The sequence below is a fragment of the Adelges cooleyi genome, unplaced genomic scaffold, assembly GCF_023614345.1.
Source record: "Adelges cooleyi isolate 19-005CV unplaced genomic scaffold, UGA_ACOO_1.1 ACOO_flye_CR_arks_rails_tigmint_CR_PRNA_108, whole genome shotgun sequence".
In the NCBI taxonomy this organism is placed as follows: Eukaryota; Metazoa; Arthropoda; class Insecta; order Hemiptera; family Adelgidae; genus Adelges; species Adelges cooleyi.
In genome coordinates, this window is record NW_026095761.1 from 18,296,680 (window position 1) to 18,321,424 (window position 24,745).

General features: G+C 33.5%; 2 protein-coding genes across 6 annotated transcripts in view; one reads left to right on the forward strand and one right to left on the reverse strand.

The window, feature by feature from the left end:
- Positions 1–23,429, forward strand: part of LOC126842515 (uncharacterized) — a 50,776-nt gene extending 27,347 nt beyond the window's left edge. The window contains exons 2-6 of one of the 3 annotated variants that reach the window (XM_050579529.1): positions 6,994–7,094; positions 16,094–16,715; positions 18,037–18,355; positions 18,425–18,591; positions 19,330–23,429. In XM_050579529.1, the coding sequence (XP_050435486.1) occupies positions 16,142–16,715; positions 18,037–18,355; positions 18,425–18,591; positions 19,330–19,562 (1,293 nt within the window). In that variant the 5' untranslated portion in view covers positions 6,994–7,094; positions 16,094–16,141 and the 3' untranslated portion in view covers positions 19,563–23,429. The remainder of the gene's footprint in view (positions 1–6,993; positions 7,095–16,093; positions 16,716–18,036; positions 18,356–18,424; positions 18,592–19,329) is intronic. The other 2 variants (XM_050579543.1, XM_050579536.1) reach the window with 2 other exon arrangements.
- The window catches only part of LOC126842473 (uncharacterized), a 93,729-nt gene that overhangs the window by 67,388 nt on the left and 1,596 nt on the right, over positions 1–24,745 (reverse strand). For 2 of the 3 annotated variants that reach the window (XM_050579500.1, XM_050579488.1), the window contains exons 6-8: positions 24,560–24,691; positions 24,346–24,482; positions 23,731–23,787 (exon numbers count right to left, since the gene is read on the reverse strand). In XM_050579500.1, coding sequence (XP_050435457.1) covers positions 23,731–23,787; positions 24,346–24,482; positions 24,560–24,691 — 326 coding nt within the window. The remainder of the gene's footprint in view (positions 1–23,730; positions 23,788–24,345; positions 24,483–24,559; positions 24,692–24,745) is intronic. The other variant, XM_050579495.1, reaches the window with a different exon arrangement.

Sequence of the window (24,745 nt, forward strand, 5' to 3'; positions counted from 1 at the left end):
CAAAATATCTTTATAACAAATTGAAAACACGTTTGTTAACATTTCAATTTTGTTGTTGTACGAGCTATATAGCTCATAGTATATATTTCCTTAGATAAGATAAAGATAGTTAATATCTAGATATTTTCCAACACTCAAAATGAGTTATATAGTAGTATGGTAATATTTTTTTTTTCAAATTCTATACTTAATTTTCTTACTAATTACTCTATTAATGCTCTCTAAAAATGTCGAAACAGATACGTTTAAGAAAAAGCTGTGGTCAAAATTGTACATATTTTTCATTGTTTATAAGTTATCAAAGTTCTAAGATAATACATAAATATGTATAAATTGCCGTTTTGATTTCACTCAAAGTCGCCCTACCTAATGTGTAATATTTTGGAACAACATTGTTTACATTTTATAAAAAACTTATAAGTATATTTTCGATGACCCTAAAAGTGTGTACTTTGTAATTTGAAATATGTTACACTTCACACAATACACTGAATTGTTTACAATGTACTTACCATTTAAATTGAATCTTAAATGTTATAAGAGACATTTTTCCGTGAACATATTAGCTGATCCGCGTTTCCTCGGAGAACACCTATCGATCACGTTTTACGTGCGGTATAAATTTCTGGTTAAACAATAATCTAGCGTTGCCTCAACTCAGCTGCTGTCAGTTGACAGAACAAGCGACACTATGGGCTACGCCGAATAGCAGGAGATGTCACAATAATCCTATTCTAATACGTTTTCCAGTTTAAAACTGATTTGGCACTCGAGTAGGGTTCCGAGGATAGGTATCAAACAGCCGACTGTTTGAACCACTGGTTAAGCGAAAAGCCAAAACAGCTTTACGCCTTTATACGGCAAGACATGGACCATATTGAAGAGGGAACGGTATGATTTTTTCCCTCGAATGGCACACACAAATGAATCGTCGAGTGCTCCGGGAGAGGACGGGGAACAAGGGGGAAGAGTAGGAAGATATGTGAACCGTTTAGGAGATGCGGTCGTTATTGGATGTTTTCCCTGAGCGTTGCAAAGTCGGATAACGGACAAGACGTAGGGCAATAAAAATTTTACGACCGAGGGCTCTACCGAATGGGAATGTTATATTTTCTATTAATCGCGGTCGTTGTTTATATTATTATGTTATTATTGTGACCATAATACTGGATGCAGGCCGGCGATTGATTTATAGAATATCCTTGTTGTTGTTGTTGTGCACCCCGAGCCACTGATCCGATAAACAAACATAACGATGATGGTAACAGTGATAATAGTAATAATAATTTAACGTCATAACCAGGTTAGGCAGCGCCGCGAAAACCCCATAACCGTTAATCTTGGACCGCAGTGCAACTTAAGATAGGGCTGCTTTGTATCGGCCGTATGATTTTGGGAGGGTAGTAAATCCAATCAAGATCGGGTTCACTCGCTGGCTTTCAATTTCCTTTGTTAAACAAAGACAGCATCGATCAACGATTTTGACCCGAATAAGTATTAAGTCGTTAGACGTGTTGTGTATCAAAGGTGGGTAAACTACGGTAAAAAGTGAATAATATGACTTGAATAAATAACATAAATTTAGGGGGGCACCCAATGGAGCTACCTGCTTTGATTTTTGAACTCTCTCATGTCCAAATGTTTTTTTTTAGGTGTGGTTTATAGACCATTTTCGAATAAAATTACAACTACGTATTTCTAGTGGAACTGCAGCTGTTTTAGTTTGAGAATAACATATTTCGGGACTCTACTTTGAATCGATACATTTGTTTGGTAGATAAGTGAACAAAATAAAAAAAGCAATTAACTAAAAATACATTCGAATAATAAAAAATTGCTAGGGAGATTTTAATACAAACACCGCCTGACTATAATAAATCGAGTTTAGGTCATTGTTCTTCCGTTTTCAGCGATGGTACCGGCCGTACCTCTCGCCGTTGTTTAATTGCGTTCATTCATTGAACAACGACAGTCCGATCGGCCAAGGACGGCGGCGAGAAGGCACACAGAAAGCACGAGAAACTTTTTATAAACTTTGCACTTTGTACATCCGTCGATTCACGCCCAACTCCTTAACGGTAGGTAGCTCAGTGCGCTTCTTCGAGATTCCAAAACAGCAGTTATATCCGTCCGGATGCTTATGGAGCGTGAGAGTTCTTGAAAGGAGAACAAAACCACGAGAACTTTTAATGTGTATTCATCGAGTCCAAATACTCAATAATCAAATCACCTTCTTACTTTTTCCCCCACCTCTTCTCTCAGCTTCTTATCAAGCATGCAATATAGCTGTAATCCTCATAACACCTATTTCAATTACGTCTAACCGTCATTTTTTAAATTTTCCTTTCTTTTGTTTCATTTTACACAAATTTCCATTACCACTCTTGTAGATATGCTCTCGTCACTTATCATAACTTGCTCAATTCACCTCGATAATTCTCTACAAAAGACGCCTAGGTTTAGATAACTGAATTAGTTCCAAGTCGGTGCAAGTTTAAATAAATACTATTCACATTTATTGTTAAGCATTACGTGTAAAAAGAGAACTTCATTGAGTAAAACCAAATGTAATTTCCCTGATGTATTTACATACATATACAAATAATAATACTTTAATTTTTATGATTTGAAAATAAATTTAATCCAAACTGAGAAATCTACAGACAATACGTCATGATTCGTTTTCTAGCGTTGTTTGGATTGTCTTAACCGAATAGGATTTCAAGAGTCGTTCAGAGTTGACCTACTAGGCACAACGCCATAATCGTTTTATGACCAACTAAGGGGAATTAACTATAAAATCACTACGAGGCGCGTTACAGTGAAACACAATTAATAATAATATTTCCATCGTTCAGTTTTCGCTTATCACATAAAATCCAACACTTGACTTTGGAAGCAAGGGAACGCAAAAGGGCTGCGAGCACTCGAGTACCGTTGAGATATTATTTTAACGCGCCTCTACTTATTATTCCAAGTGCAACGCAAGGCGGTGGTATGTCCTCGAGAATGATAAAAAAAAAAATACCGCAATTAAAAACATCATTAGAATCATTTTTAATGATAAACTTTGTTAATCTAATAAGTCAAGAAATCAGCTCGACATGAAATGGGAACAAGAGAATAATATTAAAGGGTAGCTTGAGCAAAGGAGAAGGAAGAGTGAATTATGACTAAACACAAGACGGGAAAAAGAAGAAATTCGATGTCTGGAAGTATTGATTGACCGGCACAGCATTAGCAACAGTGTTAAAAAATTAAAGAGAAGCGGACGCTCCCTTTTTTTTGAGTACTAAGATCAAAATGATCGGCTAAGATATACCCTCTTTTTTCTCAGCAAATATTTATTTTGTCGTTATTGAATTAATTAATAACCCGGGATAGGACACGATGGGTCACGTAGACTATTCAAACCCGTCTAGGTATATACAATAATATTACAATATGTCTTGGAGATGCGATTCCGGTCAGGTAAACGTCCCCTACTAAGTCTATCCTACCGTCCTACCAATCGTCTTAAAGCTTTGCGCCTGATTTTGACATCTTTATACTTTAGTAGGACAGATATATATATATATATATATATATATGTGGTTATGTATTCTGCTCGACTTGGATAATGAATTTGGTGCCACTACTGCACACAGCTAGTATTACGGGTGTCACGTTCGGATTACATACACACAAAACGAACAACTGTGTCCTGTTGCCTGTTATACACACCAGCTGGGTTCGACCACCGGTGTTTAGGAAATAGAAAGTTTTTATAGGTCGACGGCAATATACTTTGTACTTGCGACAACATTTGTCATAACATAATATTATTAAATTTAATGGCCGGGATCGAGTTGGGATGACCGAAAATTGATACACGACAAAAGAGCCCAAAGTTTCCTTTTACTGTCAAGTAGTGGTGGGAATCCAAAAATCTGGATTTGTACAAAACAACGCTTTTCAAGCCACTTATGTTAACAAACGTTCAGCCGCTTCCTTTGCTTTAAAATGAATTTTCATACTTAATGAGTGTAGAAAATAAATAATAGTTCTTTTCGTTGTAAAATTATAATATAATACAAATACAGTAGCTTAACTGTTTTGTTAAAAGGAAGAGCTCTCATGAGAATGTTTTTCACCCTTAGAAGTTATATTTAAATTCAAAAATATGACCAAAGAAGCGTCACTATTTGACTTTAAAAAGACCATTACTTGTATAACGATTTTTTTATTAAATTTTCGCGTGACTCGGTATTATATTAAACTTTTGATATTGAAACGCCAGTGAATTAAATGCATTTTATTACATAACGCAAATAGGGACCCCAGGGAAAATCCACTCGAATTAAACTCTATTATATAAAACGGCTACATTATTTTTTGTTCATGGTAGTCTTGGAATATAAGCATTTTGATTTTTAATAATATAACTACCAAAATAAAAAGTTGTCTTTAAAAAAATCAATAACATTATATTATTACGTAATAAAGCAACATAATTTACGTTAAACGATTATACATTTTCTAATAATATTTAAAAAAATATATAGACCATAATTTTTAGTCATTATTGTTTGAAATAAAAATAACCTTTTTTGTTAATTCAAAAAGCATACCTATATTGCTTTTTGTAAAGTTTAGTATTTAAATATTTTCATAGTCAACAAAACAATAGTTTTTAAGAGCGACATTAAAATATGTTTTTTTTTACTAGAATGTAAAAATAACAGGTACGCTTTATTTTTATTTAACGAGAAAGTCTGACTTTTTAAAATTTCTTGTTGTTTGATTTATATTTTAAGTTACACTTTTATTATATGTTTACTGTTTTCTGCAGTTATATTGTTTTACTTTTGAAAAGAAAACCACATTTTAATTTAAGACAAACAACATTCGTGTTTTAAATATAGATCATTCATATTTACTAACACTACATACATTTTGTAAGGCAATAAAATAATATTATACTTTTTTCATATATTATATTTTTTTGAATTTAGCGAAATCAATACAGTAGTTTTATATGCCTGTAAAATTTCTAATTTTAGAATATTAATTATAAAAGTGTGTTGTTTGTGTGTATATTATATTTCTTTGGTTTTAATTTATAACGTGATTAGCAAACTAAGGGTAGTAAAATAAATTAGGTATTACGGTGGACTTATACGCACTATTTATGATACTAATTAAAATGTCGTTGCCTAAAAGGATTTTGGATAAAACTAAACGAAACTACCGAATTTCCTTAATCGTCAAAGTCGATTACTTTTTAATAGAATTTTAAAAAAACAATAAACGTTTCCAAAAAGTCTGAAATAAATTAAATACATTCAGCTGTGCAATGAATTCAACAATTTTGTAGAAATTAAATTATTGAAGAAGCGCTGACCGCAGCATAGCGTTTAAACTACTGTCAGAGAGAATCGCAATTAGAAGATATTATGTCAAGACCAAAAGCGTGCTACAATTAAATCATATTGTCCTTAGACTTGGTCGTTCCTAATGAATCAGATCCGTCGTACACAAAACTGACAAAATTAAAAAACAGAAATCGGGGTTTTTTTTTATATCAAAGCCAATAAAGTGTATAAACTGACTTCATAATATATTTGTAAAATATCGTCTACATTTCTAATAAAAAATTGTCATGAAAATGTTTTTAAAATATATTTTTGACCAAAACATTTCAAAAAGTTTTAATTGAAATTTGTTTAAAATATCGTTATTTTATTTTAGATAAAGAAGTTTTTTTCAATTTTTTTGAACTACCGAGCGCACTATTTGAATGTTACTTCTATAAATTACGTTCAGTGAACGAAATCTTATTTATAGCTACTGATTAACATTAAATATTATTATATACAGAAATGTCTGTCGGTTCCTCGACAAAAATAGTCAAAGTGAAAAATACAATCAAATGCGAATAAAAAAAAAAAAAAACCGTCGTTGATAGAAATTAATACCTTGCCGGCTCGGCAAGCCAATATAGCACCACCCGACTTGACCACTCTGTCTGATTGCATCCCCTGTCAGGAGACTATAATATAATGTATGTATTACTATACTGTCGGAAAAGCCGGGTGGGTTTCATGATTTCGGTCGATTTTTCTTACTCCGATTTCAAAAACGTTAATCATATTTTATTATTTGTGTATATTTGCGTGTCATCGTTATCTATGTACACCCGCCGGCCGATAAATAAGGTTTTCGCGGCACACCGTTAATGAGTCGATATTATTTACTCCGGTTCGCCATGCGACGGTGAATTTATTTATAATTGCTGGTGGTTTAATATTTCAAATCGAAATACTCTACTACCAGCAGGACAGCCGGCCCTCGTCGTAAATCCACTGCGCTTGAATAGCAATAACAATAATATTATGATGATATTATATTGAAATAACAGTTCGCGCCAAGTGCCATTATACAATGGGGGTTTTTTTTTTTATTATTCTTTCGCCTAGCAGGGGAAAATACACACAATGTGCACAACGTATGCTTCACCGCTAAACAAATATACAGATATCCCAGAGAATTCTGCATAATAGTTTTTATATGATAAAGAAACGACGATAAATTGCATCGTTAATAAAATCTACTGTAAATGTGTTTGTATGAACTGAAAATATAATATGATATAATTACATAATCTGCCAGTAGTGCCTATACTACTATATAACATTATTAACGCCAGACGCAGTGCCGTTTTTAAGGAAAAGACACTTCCCCGGTGCTAATGGATTTGAGCGGACTGTTATGTTAACAGCTTAGAAATTATCATTTTCTTTAGGGGAAATTATCAGAATATTAGAATATTTTGTCCGCATTAAACTTTGGTTTTCTATACCAAAAACCGCAAAACAAAAAATAAGAAACTCATAAATTACCCATTTGGCCAAACGTTTCGACTGGCCATATTCTCTGAACCTTGTCGGACGTGTGATAAATTAAAAATATATAAGTGTAATAATGAGGACATTTGTTTTTGGTTTTTTTTAGGAACCGATTTTTCCAATTAATACAGTCCGTTCGCGTTAAAGGACGGCACGCCAATGAGCGTGTGATCAAGATAAACCATATCTGCCAATTGCATTTCATATGTAAGTACTACAACCTAATTGCCATTAATTCAACTGCAGTGTCATAACATTTTGAGGCTGTACAGTTATTTTCATTGTTCGTTAAATATTTATGATTAAGAAAAAGTATTGTAGCCATGGGCCTTAAACAGCTACCGGTTCGTCTGGGTGTTTTTGACTATTAATATGAAAAACTACAAAATTTCAAAATTGTATTGAAAATTTATATTTTAATCGATAGTCCTTTTTTAAATTAAATAATTCTCATTTTAACGAAGTTAGCCTGCAAAACAACTTTTAAAATTTAATTTTTGTCCAAGTACAACCCATCATTTAATTTTGAAAAAAAAAATTTTACAACTATACATTTTTGTTTACTTAAAAAATCTATTTTACAGAAAAACTACTGCTCAATATACTCTATTAAATCTGTATCATACTATACTAAATATAGTATAGTATATATAGTCTTATAATTATTTAATAAATACAATACCTACGACGGTTTTATTTATTTAATAGTTTTTTAAGTTATTATTATTGCTATCAAGTTAAATAATTAAAGGTGGCCGAAATTTCAGATAGACCCGACAGCTAAGATAAAAAAAGATTAATTTTTAATTTTTATGTACCGACTACTCAACTCTGCGTTGGCTAAATACTAACTTAATTTGAACAAGTTTTTATTATAATTATACAGTACAGTTTCAGTGCTTAACTGAAACAAAGTTTATACAACTTTTTTTTTTAATATAATGTAAATTGTTGTACAAATTTATAAAATTTACACCAGCCCGCGCAAGCGATGAGTATTTTTTATACGAACAAGCCTTATTGCTATATTATACTGTTTTTTTTCTTTGTTTTTTATACCACCAAGCCGCGGGTAGTGAATTTCAATTATTATTTTAATAAATATCGCGCTTTTTCAAAACTACTTAATTCAACCGAGTAATTTCAAGTGTATTTATCATAATTATTATGCGTTTAAAATATACAATTTTAAAGGACTACACTAGCGAGGCACGAGTTTATTAATAACTTGTTCGGTATAAAATTCCATAATAATTAATGAAGCATAAAACCAAAAATATAATCAGGACGACTATTCATCATTTTTTTTAAAACAAATAACAAATCTACCTGACCAAACAAATCAGTTGATAAACTTTATCTACACGAGTCGTTTATTTAGTAGACAGTATAATAGAGCAACCCAGAACGTTCTCCAGTGGAAAATAAAACCGCATTGGAATCGGATTTGACCACATCGTTTATCCGAATAATAAAAAAATATTGGGTAATTTGTATCAGACTGTATAATATCGGTTATAATACATTACGTTGTAACAATAACAAGGAATAACATAATATGATAAAAGAGCCCTACGCTGTATAAAATTGAAAATACCCGCACTTTACTCGTGACCGATTCGACTTGAATGCAAAGGAACTTAATACAATTTAAATGCAACATTTCAAACCTATCCCACTGCACAACCTGGATCGTTGGGGTATATTTATACATTTCTGTTTCTAATTTATTTTTGTAATCTTACGGCAGTGTATTTCCGTCATGGCGGCGCGTTATTTCACGGTTGGCGGCCGTTTGTATTATTCACAATAGCTATAAGCCGTAGTGTCTGGTCCGTGTGGTTAAAGAGAGAGACCGGCGGTACAAAACGTGACAACAAAACCCGCGTGTGAGCCGTGGAAACGATGAATTTAGAATGAAAAAGACAACAAATTTTCCACTTTAACCTCTCCAACCTTACCGGTCGTTGGCGCTAATGCCATCGCCGTTTTGGACGACTATACGTTTTCATCATTCCGCCTGCCTTCGCCATACAACCAACCTACCCCACGCCTTCCACCGAACTCGGGCCGACCCACAAAAATAGATTTATGTCTAAAGACGTGATGTTATTAAGTTTACTCCGGAGAAGACCCGGAGAATTCGCAGGGGAGAAAAAGTATACAGAGCGTGTATAAGTACCCCGGCGAATAACAACACTGGCCGCCCCTGTGCGGTACCCTGCAGTGGTCGTCTTGCCCGGATTAGATTAATAATTGTTCAGATTCGAAAGAGAAAAAAAACAACAACTTTTGACCTACTTTTTAAAATATTTCATTCGTATTTGTTATGTTATATTTGTTCCCGCTCTACCTGTTTACAAGCCTCGGCGTCGTTGCGATACTATAAAGATCATTACATTTATACACAAATCATTTGTCATTTCATAATTATTATTAAAACAATTTTCGTGATCGTCGTCTAGTAATTGTCGGGGGAAAATTCCACTAGTGTGCACTCGTGTGTGTAAAACTATACATTAAAGAGAGGAGGATTTTTTTATTTTGGCCCTCTAAAAAACAACCCGTGGGTTGACCTAGATATTTACCTAGAAAATATCAGTCTGCGGAGACGTTAAGCGCGTTTCAAGGTACTTTTTCTTTTTTATTACTATTATATTATTATCTCGAAGTTAATCGTCGCAACGTTTAATACCGTCCGAACCGTTAGGCACACCATTTGTGTAAGCCCATATATATATATATATATGTGTGTGTGTGTGTAGTATATACTACTTAGACTCGGACAGATTGATTACCCTCCGTCGGCACGTTCGAGTCGCAGTATAATAAACTCTGCAGAATTAATTAAGTAATGAATCCCGTACGTGCGATTAGATAAAAGGGAAATAGAAGTACGAGGGGAATAGGAGTGGAAAAGAAGACGATCCGAGCGCCTTACGGCTGTATATGTATGCAACGCACACGCGCCAACACACTGATGTATTAATATTGCATACGTCGAAACGCCGTTTGATAAGTATAATAGTATAATATTCTACGAACTCGGTAATAGCAGCAGCAGCAATAATAATAATATGTGCGGGTGTGTATGTGTGTTATCATTATTATTATTATTATTCAGCTTAAACCTATACCTAAGTACAATTCGCCCCATATAAGCCTCTTCTCAAGTTTCAAACTATGCGCGCAAAATATCCTCAATCGGCTCTGCTGACACAGCCTATTCGAGGTACTCGTCTAAACATGTATACAAAGAAGGTATTAGGATCGCGAGTACAATTATTTACCAAGAAACCCCTTACACTGCATACTAGACTGTTTCGCGCTATTCAGTCGATTGCACACTTGAATGTTACTCGACGAAATAATAATAGGGTTGGTTTAATATCATATGTCAAAGATATAAATATAAGGACATAATAATAGTATCTTTTGGCTACACTGAAAATATTCAAAGATCAAAAATATGATCAAATTCCATTGGAAACTAAATAAAATATAACGTTACAACATTTGTCAGCTGTTATTTGATTTCGACTACCTACTTATTTTTAAATATTTCTCTTTTTTCAAATCTTTGATAAGTTTAGTAGACGTCCTCTTTTTCCCTGTAGATTTTTATGCACCAATTTTGAATGTAAATACTAAATGCATTTTTTTTAATTATTGTATAATTTTCTTACAATAAGACAAAAATTTACATAAATACATCCAATATAGACATATCGCCATTATACTATATTAGTTACAAATGAGTGTATGAAATATAATTGTGATCTAAGTTAATCAACTAATAGTGTACCAAATAAAACTTGGTCAGTTTTATAGCAAATTATTTTAAATTTTCATATTTACACATATATTAGTCATCTGTTTTACGACTCATCACATCAATCACACAATAAACTTTATCTATTTCAATAGATTTTTTTAAACTTGTCATGCAAGTAGACCAACTGGATCATATAAAAAACTGTATTTGAGAAAGATTGACAAACACCTGATGATGGTTGGACGAGTGACACCCTAATGTAAATATTATATTTCTAAAGCGTAAAAAGAGATACAACCGAAAACGTACAAACTACAATGCGCAAAAACAATACAGCACATAATAGGTATAGCAACAACATATTATTCACACCGGTCATCAATCAACATAATAACACACGTTCGGGTACGGTGTTAATACAAACATGTTGTAAAATACTACGGTCGAGAATAGGTCCATTACACAAGACCGCTCGGACGGACAATTTCGGCATACATTTTTTGTTTTTGTTTCTGGTATAGAAATTTATTAGTGCTGGTCCGTAAACTCAAACTATTGGGACGTGTACAAAAAAAAAAAAATACTAATAAATTATACCGACCAACGCCACAGACCGATTTCCACGCACAAAACGCCATTACGATAAACAGAGCGCAAAAAAAAAGCATGTAAACGTTTGTTGGTTAAATTTGGAAATCTCTAAAAAAAACCCCATTAACGTGGTTAAGTGTTAAAACATAATCAACGAAATAGAATACACGGGCAGCAAATTTTCAAAAGAATAACGTACTTACGGTTTTTTCCCCGTACTTGCACATAATATTCAAAACCGAGACGATTGTACTTGACGTTTTGTGTGGAACGCTTGTAAAAATCAACCACTTGATCTTTGGAGGTAAATGTGACATCAGATTTTCTCTTGCACACTCCCTGGCACTTATCCTTGTAAACCCAATCTGTCGTGTCAAATCCCACGGGATAATTTTAATTTTATACATCAACTGTTCCGCACTACAGCGACAATCCCAGTGGCGTTTTAGCAAATATCCCAATCATAGAAACGACGATGGAATATTAAGCTATTTATATTTTAATTTTTTAATTACATGTCGCAATAACTCCTTACACCTTAACACCTTGTCCAGGATTATGGAAAAATTTCATATGAAAATAAACGCTACCAAAACAAAAACAATAACAGCACGAAGAGATCAGATTATACTCACCCGACTATAAAAAAAAAACAACATAGTAATTCAAGAAGTCGAACAGTTCTGCTATTTGGGAAGCACAATTACGTATAATAATGAATCCGCCATTGACATCAAAAAAATAATAACTCTAGCCAAACAAACGTTCATGAAGAAATACAGTCTATTAACAAGCAAACGCTTCAACATCGAAACTAAGAAAAAATGCATTAAAACATTTGTATGAAGTGTGTTGTTATATGGATGTGAAACCTGGACCATCAGGAAAAGCGAAAGGGACAGTTTAGAAGCAATGGAAATGTGGATCTGGAGAAAAATGAACAAAACATCATGATGGGTTGAAAGGAAAACAAACGAGGAAGTGTTAAAAGATGTAAGAGAAAAAATGGATATAATAAGACACATATTAAAAATGAAAACAACCATTCGTGTATGTAATCTTGTTCTTAGGCGCTAAGATACGCCAAGTTTTGTAAGCACATAGAAATTATTACACAATTATAATGTCTACTATGGTCACTTTTTTTTAGTGATAACTAACTTGAAAAAGAAAAATTCGTTTCTCCCTTGAAGGAAAAACATTGGATCATAAATATGTACTCTTATGGTGCCTGTAAGGAATTTCAATATACCAGATAAACCTTGCCCCGTCATTTCATATACATATTATTAGTTCATTTTCCTTCGTTCCCTCTAACAACAATCTTCAAAACCTTTGTTCTCCCAATCTTGACGTTTAAATTAATTTACATAGTATGATTATGCCTATGACCGCAAAGTTCTACAACTGTGATTTTTCTCAACTCTAAACCTATATTCAGAGTCTCCAAACGTTTCTGTCATTTTAAAGAATACGGCCGCCCGGTAAGTTTTTGGTTTTGAGTTACTAAAATAATTAATAATCATAAAAGTCGTCATTCGCCGTGCCAATGGAGACGGCGGCGGAAAGTCAGGTTTGGAAACTACCAGCTTGGAAACTTTGAGCAGTTATTTTGACATTTTGATAAGACGTCCGAATAATATTTCTGAACCGACAAGAATAATTAATTATCCATCATCTAACCTAACCCGTAATCGTTAGTGCCTTTATGTTGTTGTGGCTTTCAGCCAAAGCGGATGAGAGCGCACACGACTATACTGACAGCCATGTTGGGCCCTTGTAAGCACTTTTGTGTTGACAGTAAATTTTTCTTAGTTATTTTCAAGCCATAACTCGTTAAAACATAGAAATAGTTTAATAGTAAAAATCGTTGTTGATACATTTGAAATAAATTGAAGGGTTTTTAGTGCAATCATTGCTATGAACTCAGGTTCCAATGTCCTGGATTCACTTGTGATACAAACATACCTACTTTATCAATATACATGAGTATACTTTTTCTTATTTGTGTGTTTGTTATTAGGCTAACAATAATGATCAAATAGACGAAACATGAAAATCGATTACATAATATACTGTTTGGTGTAATTTAGTTAAAAAATTGTTAGTAATCAAATAATTATTTGACGTCCGCTTATACACCATTATAACCGTGTAATCGTATACATAATTCAACGATATTGTCTAATAAATATTTTATTGCTAAATTATACTGTAAACAAGAAGTTTAAAAAAAAATCACTAGCGCTACGCGGTATTCGATTAAATATTCAATAAGAGCAAAACCTCGACATAAATAAACTATTATGTATTAGCTGGGCTAATACAATAAAGGAAAATAGGTCGTTCTAACCACATTTTTTTCCATTAAGATTAAAACTATAATTTAAAACAAAAAATTGGGGGAAAGTTTTAATTAGAACATAATATCATATCATATTATAAAATACATATTATCATTTATAATACACAACTGACCAAATCGACCAGTAAATTCAATAAAAATAGTATAGTTGACTTATCAATATAATAAACATTTGTTGAATCGGAAATAAATCATGGTTCATTTAGCCAATAGACTAATTAGACTACTTGGTTTGTTCCACAAATATCCTGTATATATTTAAATTATTGTAGATTTACATTTTGTTTACTTTTGTAGTCTGTAGACAACATAATACTGATTGAGGATTTAGTTGAATTAATAATTGTTTTATATTCTAATCAATGGCATACAATTCTTACTTGAATAATGATAAAATCGAACATTTTGTAAAAGGTTTTTTACCAGCTATTTTTTAATTGTAACAAATATCCTATTGTTAAACATGTAAGTTAGTATTAATTGTAATAATTTTTAGATTGGTGTAGTATGTACAATATAAACCGTGGCCATTATTTCACATTATTTTGACATTGTTCGTCCTATAAAGGAATACTAACGGTCGGGTTTGACTAGAGTATAAATTATTTTACTGGTGATCATAAAATAAATATTTAATGGTTTGTAAATAATTTGACCGGTAGTATGTCTACCGGATGATCCGTTAACTGCGTTTTTTCTCTCCATATTTTAACTCTTATCGACGAGGCAGACTAATGACTAGTATAAAATAATAGAAGTCAGCTTCACTAACTTTTCCGTGTAATTTAACTATTTAACAGTATACTAAAAAAAAAAAAAAAATTATCTATCTGCTGCACACATTTATTCAACCGTCATCTTCAATCGGTATATACTTGCTACTCCGAAATTGCGTTTAAGTTCCTATACTTTCGGTAAACGTTAAAACAATTTATTTCAAAATCAAACACCAAATGACCCGTTTGCAGTATTTCCATCAGCGATTCCATTTTCGGACGATCATTGACGTGGTGTAGCATTTTCATAAACTTAACCAAGTGGAAAAAAACCGAGCGACATCCTGACAGCATTTTAATGAAAATGGAATGAAAAAAATCACATTTTTCACGGTAGCGCGAACACACAACAATCAAAAAATAAATACATTTCTGACAAATGCGGTACAATATAACCGAAGAATGGTACAAAAAACAAAACGCAAAAGGAACGCCATTCGAGTTGTATTCGAGTGATTGCATATTATATGATTTTCAAAATACATTCGAAAACTTACAATCTATAACCAGCGACACGTGTATCATTTGAATATTGCCAAACCGATTGAACACAGCACTCAACATGCGCTGTGCAAATAATGTCAGAACTAAATTGTAATTTATATATGCAATGTACGAATGCCCAATAGAACTTCCAATTTTACTGGTAATTGCCCACCACACTGAAACCCTCCCAACTTATTACAGACTTCACATTTTTTTCAAAGCCACTATCGCTTTTAACACCGATCAAGAACTATTAAAAACCTTTAGTAGAATTTTTCTTTTAAATATTGCTAGTTTTTTTTTCAACCTTTGTCAAAGCCTACGACTCACAATAACAGACACGCGAGCACACAACGCAATGACCGGAATACGGTACTAGTTTGGATTTAAAATCTTTTCTTAACGCAACAGAGCATTTATTAGTTTTATTTATTTTGTCATTGGTATAGTATTTATTTCTGAGTGTATCTCTTATTAACCACAATTATTGTCAAAAAAAAAAAAATGCAAAAGTCTATTTAAAAATCTATTGTTACACACACATTACATTCCGTTTTCCTCGTTCCTCTATGTATTATTTCTTGTATTGCTCACTTTATTACTGTCAACACTGATATCTCTTTTTTTTTTTGTTTACCAAGAGACTTCTATCTATAAAATTCCATTTATTTTCTTTCTATTATTGTTGTATTGAGATTATACTTCTAATTATTCATTTTGAACTTGGCCCGTTCATATTAGAGGTCCCTATTACACGTGTATTCGATTACACACGAAACCCGTGTAATTAACATACACGTGTATATACACGTGTATTCAAAAACATTTATTTTTGTTGTTAATTTTAGTTTTACGTTTAATATAACGTCTATTTAATTATACGAACTCAAACACAAGTATAATTGTGTAAATACGTTAACTCAAACTAAAATCGTTGACAAAATACATTTTTTTAAGCACACGTGTATTTATAATTACACGGGTTTCGTGTACACGTGTGTTTAAATTACACGTTTAAAATCACAGACACTAGTTCGTAATGTAATAACAAAAAACTATTGTTGGCGATTCGATTTTTGCTTTCTCAAACAGGAAGCTACAGCTGTTATATTCATTTCTAGCGTAAGTAGAATTCGTTTTTGAGGAATTCGTGAGGTGCCCAATGATTTTCGTTTTTCTTCCTTCATGATTCGTTTTTCGTTTTTGCCAACAGCGGCGGCGGCGGCGGGTGTTTCAACATTGAGCGGATGAAGTTGCCCCCATGATGCCCGTTATGCTGATCCAGCACCACTTGGCCGCAGACATATTCGAGTGCTTTACCGTTCGGATGACGGTATCTCATTCACCGGCACATCGGGCAATGCGCTACTACCGAATCTGGATATACACGTGCAACACCGTACTACTGGTCTGCGTCGTCTGCTTCGTGGTGATCGCCTGCCGGCTGGTGGTCGCCGACCAACGGCGGCACCTTGTTCCCGACCTAAACCTGGCCCACCCTAGCCTGTTGTACGCGTACGCCGCGCTGGCGGTCCAGTGCGGATTCCTGCAGCTGGTCGGCTGCCTGGGGGCGCGCACGCTCAACGAGCGGCTGTTGAACATCTACTGGCTAATGCTGCTGGGGCTGCTCATCGGCGACGCCGTGCTGGGCGTGTACTGGGTGTACAGGTACGACAAAATGGTCGCCAAACTCAAACCGACCCTGCGGCACAGGCTGTCCGCCGACTTCGACACCGACCCGGAGTTCACCGTCATCTGGAACGCCATGCAGCGCGAGCACAACTGTTGCGGCGTGGACGGGCCCCAGGACTACTTTAATGGCACTCTACAAGTCGGTAAGTGAAAACGGCTGGAGACGAATCCCACGTTGTACTGACCCGTTAGCACACGTTAGCTGATTAGGTACATGAGTTACTATAAAAAAAAAAACCACATGGACCGCGAGTGTCTTCAAAATACAACCCCTTATATTGGTGACAAAAAGTACTGCACGAAAGTGTATAGGAACATGGATATGTCTTAATATACATAGTATAGGACCCTGGTACTTTGGCCAATATCCTAGAAAGGTTAGAAGCTATAGTAGAAAATAACTTAAGCAGTATGTAAACAGACGAGAGGCGAATTTAAGACAAAGAATCTGAATGCCGGTCTAAAGACGTGAGGTGTTAAGTTTTCAAATAAAAGTTTTACAACGACAATGTTTTACAAAGACAACTTGTTATAAACTACACCCAACCATTAGCTAGAAAACTCTATCAGTAATTTGTTAAATTGTACATACTGATTTACTAACTCTAAGCCAACATAACTTAACTAGTTTTATAAAAACTAATTAAATACTTAGTATAACTGCGGACACGTGGATTTACATTTTTTTAACATACGCTTTAAGTAACGTTGAGCCGTTCATAATATTTTGAAATTTATGTTTGATGATGACATTATGAGATTATGATGCATAATGAGACCAGAACTTTCCTTCTAACCCATCCCGTTAAAACGCAGACGGTTTTTTTAAGATAAGAAGAGACTGAAGAAAAACCACATACATTTTTACCGTCCATAAAAGTTCCGTTAACACTAGTCGCACCAGTTTTACGTCTTACGTATATTTTATTGTAGCTTGAAGTTCCATCAAAACTGTGCAAAACTTTTCAAACTCATACATATGTAAATAATACTTAATACTTTTTTTTGTCGCACACTTTCTACAAATAGTTTCACAAAAAACTGCAATAAGAATGCACTGAGATAGAAAGGGATGGAAAAACACACACAATAAACAAAATGGTTAAATGTAATCATAATATAATGAATGAATGATGTAAGTGTGGAAGTTTTTGGCAACAGCTTCAAATGTAGGTTGAGAATAATTATAATACGAATGGTGACTCAATTAGTACGTGGTAGTAGTGAGGAATTAAAAGACAGGTAATATAACAGATAGATACATTGGATAAAACGGCTACGCATAACCAAATCTAAAACGGAATACTTTTATGTTGAGTAACGCCAAGTTGTACACTGCCCTGCTAAGCAAAAGTGACCGCAACTAGAAAAAAACCAGTTGGCAACAGAAACTAAGTACAATATCGGTTTTTTTACCAAGTTTTAATCGGATTTTGTCTCATTTTGTTTTTTTTTTGTTTTTAGTAGAACGTCTCGCAGACTACATGGCCGTGGTGCCGGACAGCTGCTGTTACCATCAACCCGAGGTGATCGCTTCGCCTTTCAGGAGGGACTACTGGCCGCCGTTGTCGACCACGATAGCCACGTTCACAACCGTGCAAACAGACGAACACGACAACATGGAAGAGATGCCGATCAAATGCCGGTTGCCCGCCCACCGATACTTTCATCCGGGCTGTGAACGGGCGCTCATGGCGTGGATGCGCAGGAGCGCCGACGTTCTGTTCGTCCTGGGTTACTGCGTCATATCGTTCTTGAAGCTGTGCTTCCTGGGCATCTTGAGGTGAGTGACACGCTGCAGTGAATCGCTGCTAGCCGCGGCAGTCTAAAGCGGCCGTCGCACGTGTTCCAGGTACGAGATACGAGAGATGATACAGAAGATCAAGATACTGCACGGCGATGCGGCCCGGCTAGAGTTGGTCAGCGTGCCCCAAGCGGCCGGCAAACTGTTGCAAAAGGTAGAGCACAACGGCAGCGTAGTGCGGGTGTCGAACACGTCCCGGCAAGACACCATAACAGGCGAGTAGGACGGGCGTTTATTTTAAATCGTCCGCAAATATTGAACCACCGCGTGTACTATGACCGGGGCTCGGAACTTAAAGCATTTGCTTATTTTTTTTTTTGGATTAACATAAAACGTAGCAGAGCGCTACACAAGTTTATGGCGGCACGCTACAACGATTTATTACATCAAATTTGAAAGTGCTTTTTTTTTGCTAATTTGGAGGTTTTTTTTAGAAAAAAAAAAATGCTTTTTCATAGTTTTTTCCGCTTTTTTTGCTTATCTTCTACATTTAAGTACATTTAAAACACAATGACAAATATTCCAGCGCTGTATAAACGCCGCATTGCGAAAAATCAAACTATGACTAATTCCTGGTATTTCGGCGGTATTAATACATCATATATTGTCTAAATAGTACCGTAATGCGATAAACACAAAAGGTAAGGGATAACGTAATATTGATTAATGATTTGTCCGTCTCGGTCGCGGGTTTGTATTCAAACCGGTTTTTATTGTAGTCTTGGAAAATAGGCAAAAAACATCTAGTATTTATAAGGGGACATTTTTTTACGGAATACCGCGTTTTTCGTGGTAAGTAGGAGGGTTAATATTTTTGAGATTGCTTTTTTTTTTTGAGTCCTTATAGCGAAGTTTTTCAGCGCTTATATTGATGATTTTAAGAGCTTTGAAGTGCCGAGCCCGGAATTCATGACGATTGCACCGTTTTGACATTGTTGCCTTGCCGTTTACAGAAGCGTGTACGGAGGCGTCTAAGCCGTTGTTCAAAGGTCGTTCGGTGGAAGCGACGTTCAGGGTAAAGTCGTCGAATATGGACGGCAACGAGTCGGATACCAACAGCCACAGTGCGTTGCTGCTGTGCGACGACAAACACTTGACCGGCTCGTCCAGCAAGAGCAACTACGAGCTGCACGAGCTGAGGGACGTGAACCGGTTGCTGATCACCAGACACAAGAACCAAGTATGACTACGGCAATGCGTGGCCGCTTGGTTCAGCTTGATCGAGAGCAGCAACCGCAGCAAGTTCCCGTTACTGACGATGCCCAAACAGCATACGAGTTATTGATAGACAGTAAGAACATAATTCAAATTAAAAGAAAACACTAAACCCTCCAAAAAAAAAAAAAAAAAAAAAAAACCTTTAATTTATTATATAAATACCTCATACTATATTACGTTCAAACGGGGTGTACAACAATTTTTTATACTTCTTCCATTCGACGTTATATTATTATTATATTGTCTTTGTGAGCCACGAGGGCATATGTGCGTCAAAGGACACTTGGCTTCTGTTAGTGTGTATAAATAAACAAGGGTCAATCTCGATTTTCCGGTTGATCGAATTACTGTATAACGGCGAACTGTTGATACTGTTTAATAGAGAACAAAAAAAAACCACAACGGTCGTTTTCAAAAACGACCAAATGTGACCCTTTTTAGACCCAGTCCAAGGTCTCCGTTCCCGAAGGGCTTATAGAAGCTAAAAGGACCAAAGTCCAAGACACTTTTTAATCATTTTTACGATACTATAATGTGGGTATTCTAAATGTGTTTAGATAATAAACAATAATCGAAAATTGGACACAAAGTGACATCATCATAACTTTTGCCGTTTAACCGCAGACATTTAATTTGTAATTTTGAATTTTGTAATATAAAAACATATTTTAACATATTTCAGGTATACCTGAAAAAAAAACTGAACAATATAGTTTGTAAATAATAAATTTTAAAAATTTTGTTAAAAATACATTATAAAGAAGTAAGAAGTGAGATTAGAAGATCTTAAACCGTCACGCCACAGAAATCCAGGTTCACTGTGATATTTACACAGATGGATTAGTGCATATATAATATTATATCCTATTAGGGCGGTCTTTATTTACTTTTATTTTGTTTTTTGGAGCTATCGCCCGTCTCTCTGAATTTATTTATTGCCTTTAAAACGAATGTATGCCAAATTCGAACTAAATGGAATATGTGGAAATAATGGAATGTATGCAAAGCATTTCAAATACTTATCATATTTCTCAGTTAGCTTAGGCACATAATAAACATTTATAAATCGGTGTATTCAAGTGAAAGTTTACTGGATATAATTTCATTCTTGCCTGAATGTAGGGGAATATTTTATTAGGCTTCACAGCCCTATCTAGGTAGTGAAATTGTTAAATTAAAACCATTTATTTGATGGAAATGCTACAAAATAACCTTCACAGCATCGAATCTCTTAAAATTGAATAATATAATTTTGTTCTGGAAAAAACCACAGAAAAGTGAAAATAGAGACTTGTACTGAATAAATATGAACATTATTGTGATAATTGTTTTTACAATTTTTTTGGGGGATTTTTTTTTAACAGCATAATTCTTTATTTCAAACACGATTTTAACACAATAAATGCAACACAATATTTGTTTGTTTTCCAATGAATACCAAATTCGACACAACTTTTGCCCAAATCTGATTAAATTCATAAATTCTATACAACATTTTTGCCTTCATAAGTTTTGCAGTTGTGGAAAAATTAGAATTTTTTTTTTTTAAAGCTCAATCTAGTTAGGTATTTTTGGGTAAGGACTTGTTATTTAAATACCAAACATATGGTGGGTTATGAAAAAACCACTTTTGTTTGGAATTTTTTTTTTTTTACAATCTTTGTGATTGGGCTTCGAGGTCATTCAGGTTTTGGTCCATTCTGTTCAAATTTAGCGGACAGAATTGCTTATACAAAAATTGACGGGTGGTAAGATACTAAAGCACAAAAATCGATGGAATAATTTAGAACCGCCCTAACATACCCTAAACTCAAAGGAATAGTTTTAATTTTTTAATGAAATGATTGTCAAGTGCATGAGAACAAATAAAAATGATTGTCTTCGGAGACTTTTTTCTTCTTCACATAAACTGTACAATGTTCTTCTTAGAGTATTAAAATTCTTCTTGGCGATTTTTCCTTTTGCTTGAAAAGAAAAAAAAACGTTATTGCGACCACAAAATACATTACACTAAATTAACGTAGTTTTTTCTTATTTTTATTTTTATAAACAGAAACTCCTATCGCCGCGTTAAAATCCCAAATGCCCAACAGTGTATATAACAATATAGATAACGTTGTTTACAAAACTTAACTGTACCGTTAAACAAAATTATGTGTTTTGCATAAGAAGAGAGGAAGACAATATAGTGCACAAACGACTCTCGACTTCTAATTTGTCGCCAGAATATCATAACTACTTAGATGATAACATTTTTTTTTTCGAGACATCTTTTTTATTTACTTTTTTAAAGTCGGATTTCACAATTTCATGTTATCCAAATAAACACATCTGTTAGGTACCTGTTCCAATGATAAATATTGCAACATTACTTTTGATTTAATCGTTGCTTGCCACTCTCATTTTCTCTCTTCCTGAAAAATATTCTATGCGTTTATTATTATTCTCTATTAGCTAGATGTGCTTGAAATAAAAATGATCTTGTTCGAATAATAATAGTTCGAAATCCGTTTTTTTTTTTGTTTAAAAAAGTGTGATTTTGTTATAACCCTTACCTATGCAAAAAACATTAGTGCGTTTGATTAACACATTCTCATTTCACTACCAATGGTTCGTTATATACTAAATAACAATTTCAATACATTTTATAACTTTTAGGCTTTCGAAATTCAAGTACGGCATGTCTGAAAAAAATAATTTCATAAATATACACCTATACAATCTGTATTGGAAATAAAAACTAAAGCTTCAAATACTGATGTTTTTTTTTTTTTTAATATTATATGTCGAAACTTTTGTAATGTACATTATAATTTATAATAATTAATCTACCGACATTCAGTTAAACCCGTCGATGAAACTACAATGACAAAACCTAACCTAGCCTGATTCGCATAGGTCAATGGGAAATGACAAAATGAACCATAATAGTCAGCAGGCAGGACCCAAAGTTGTAGGATTTTGAGAATCCCCAATTCGATTTCCTTGAACAAATTGTAAGCCTATTAAACCATTTAGATTAGGGATTTCTGAAATATTTTTTTGGGGGGAAATTTTTTCACGCTTTGATAGTCAGTGTACACATACTACGTGCAATATTTCTAAGTACTTATTTAAGGATTTTGAAATACCTAACTATATATTTTAATTTACTGTTGTGCTTATTTAATACAAATTTCTATTACTGTAATACTTCTATGATAATGTAAAAACTTGGTGAATTCATTATTATCGTTCAAGTGTGAAACACGGCTATTAAGCAAATCGGTCAACAAACTATGCAAAAATAAATTTGTTACAAAAGTAGCTAAAAAAAAAAAAACACATAGATACACCTACCTCGTTAGAATAAATTTAATACCCATACAGAAACAACACAGACAATAGAATATTTATGTTATAATATAAACTACCTAAATAAATATATATATAGACACTTAGGTAAACTTCCTACGCCATTCTGATAGCGATAAAGAAAATTTCCAGATGACATGTTTTTCAATCGACCTTTAAGAAAAAAATTAACTAACAAGTATACAACCCAATAACCGAGTCTTTCTTAATTAGTATAATTGAATTCTGTGTAGTCTAAAATAAATGTATCGTTTTTAATTCTTAATTGTTCTAGCTTAAACTTTCTATATAGGTAATTAGTATATTATTCCATGTTTTATATCTATTATTGCTTACCAACAGTTGTGTATAATACAATCATTGGAAATGTATATGTAAGGAAAGTTTGACTGTACACTAGCTAAACAGTGATTAGGTATATTTAAATCATTTTTAGTTAATTATAAATAAATAATGTTGTACAAAAACATACATTATAAACTTTGTAATCTTTTTTTTTTTTTTTTTATCCATTCCTATAATTATTATTGTAATAATTGAATATTAATGTAACGGTTTATCGTTGTTATGATTTTGAGTTGTAAAGCTTAGAATTATATATTATAACTAATCCATATTATATTATTATGTTGTAATAATTTTCATTTTTTTAATATCAATTGTTATCTGTACATGTTGATTAATTAAAAATGCTTTAAATTTCATTAATTTGATTTACTAAAATCAAACGCTCTTAATACGATTATACTAAATTTTAAAAGCTGACATAGCTGTGCACTAACCTTTAAATCCTCTTTGACTTGGAGTACATAGTCGACATTGCTACCACCGATGACAACCTGAAGGATAAGAACAAGTACAAAAAAAAAACATATAATAATAACTAATAAATTATAACCAAAAATTTGCACAGTAAAATTAATACCTATATTTTTCAGTCTACAATAAAATAATAGGAAAAAAAAATAATAACAATTTTGGCTGTGATAACTTGGTTGGAAAAAAAGGTGGCATCGGTATTGACAGTTAGGTGTTCACATTATGCGATTCAGAGAAAAATGTATGAGATAATATGCCAATGAGAGACGATAAGGAACAGGACAGAAGAATAAGTAGAACCAAATGGGATTTTGAAATTTTGACTAAGCAATAAGCTATTAGTCATATGTTAACGTTGAAAAAGAGTCGATCCCGGTAAACCCTTAGGATGTTAAAGCGATATGCTGCAATATACAGAAATTGTCTCCTGAACTCTCTCAAGTGTGGCATTGGCGCTAAAAGTTAAAGAGTAATTATATTTTAATAGGAAATAGATTATAGTAACTATTGCAAGAACTAGAAAAGTATCATATATAATATGTTTGCCATATGCTGTAGGTATAATATTATTTTATTACGGGTGAGTTCTTCTTTTTTTTATGCGTTGTTGGCTGGCTCAGAATCCACGGACCGTTGTAGTTTGTAGACATTTTTGAATAATATTCCATTGCAATTTTACTTCCAACCATAGCATTATTTTTCAACAATAAAATATCTAAAAATGTTGTTAATAAGTTTAGAGACCGCTTTGAAAGTATTTAAATATATTAAAATATGTATATATTCTCTTACTCGATTCCATCGACACTCCTTTCGTCACCCGACTGACTTCGCTTAAAATAAAAGGTGTAACATTCTTTCCGGTAATCCCTTGTTTGTTACATAATTGCAAAGCGTTTTCAACCGCTAAATCAATGTCTGCTTCTTAAAAACCATTTGGCAATTAATTATTGTTAGCTAATAAAGTACAGCGATAGT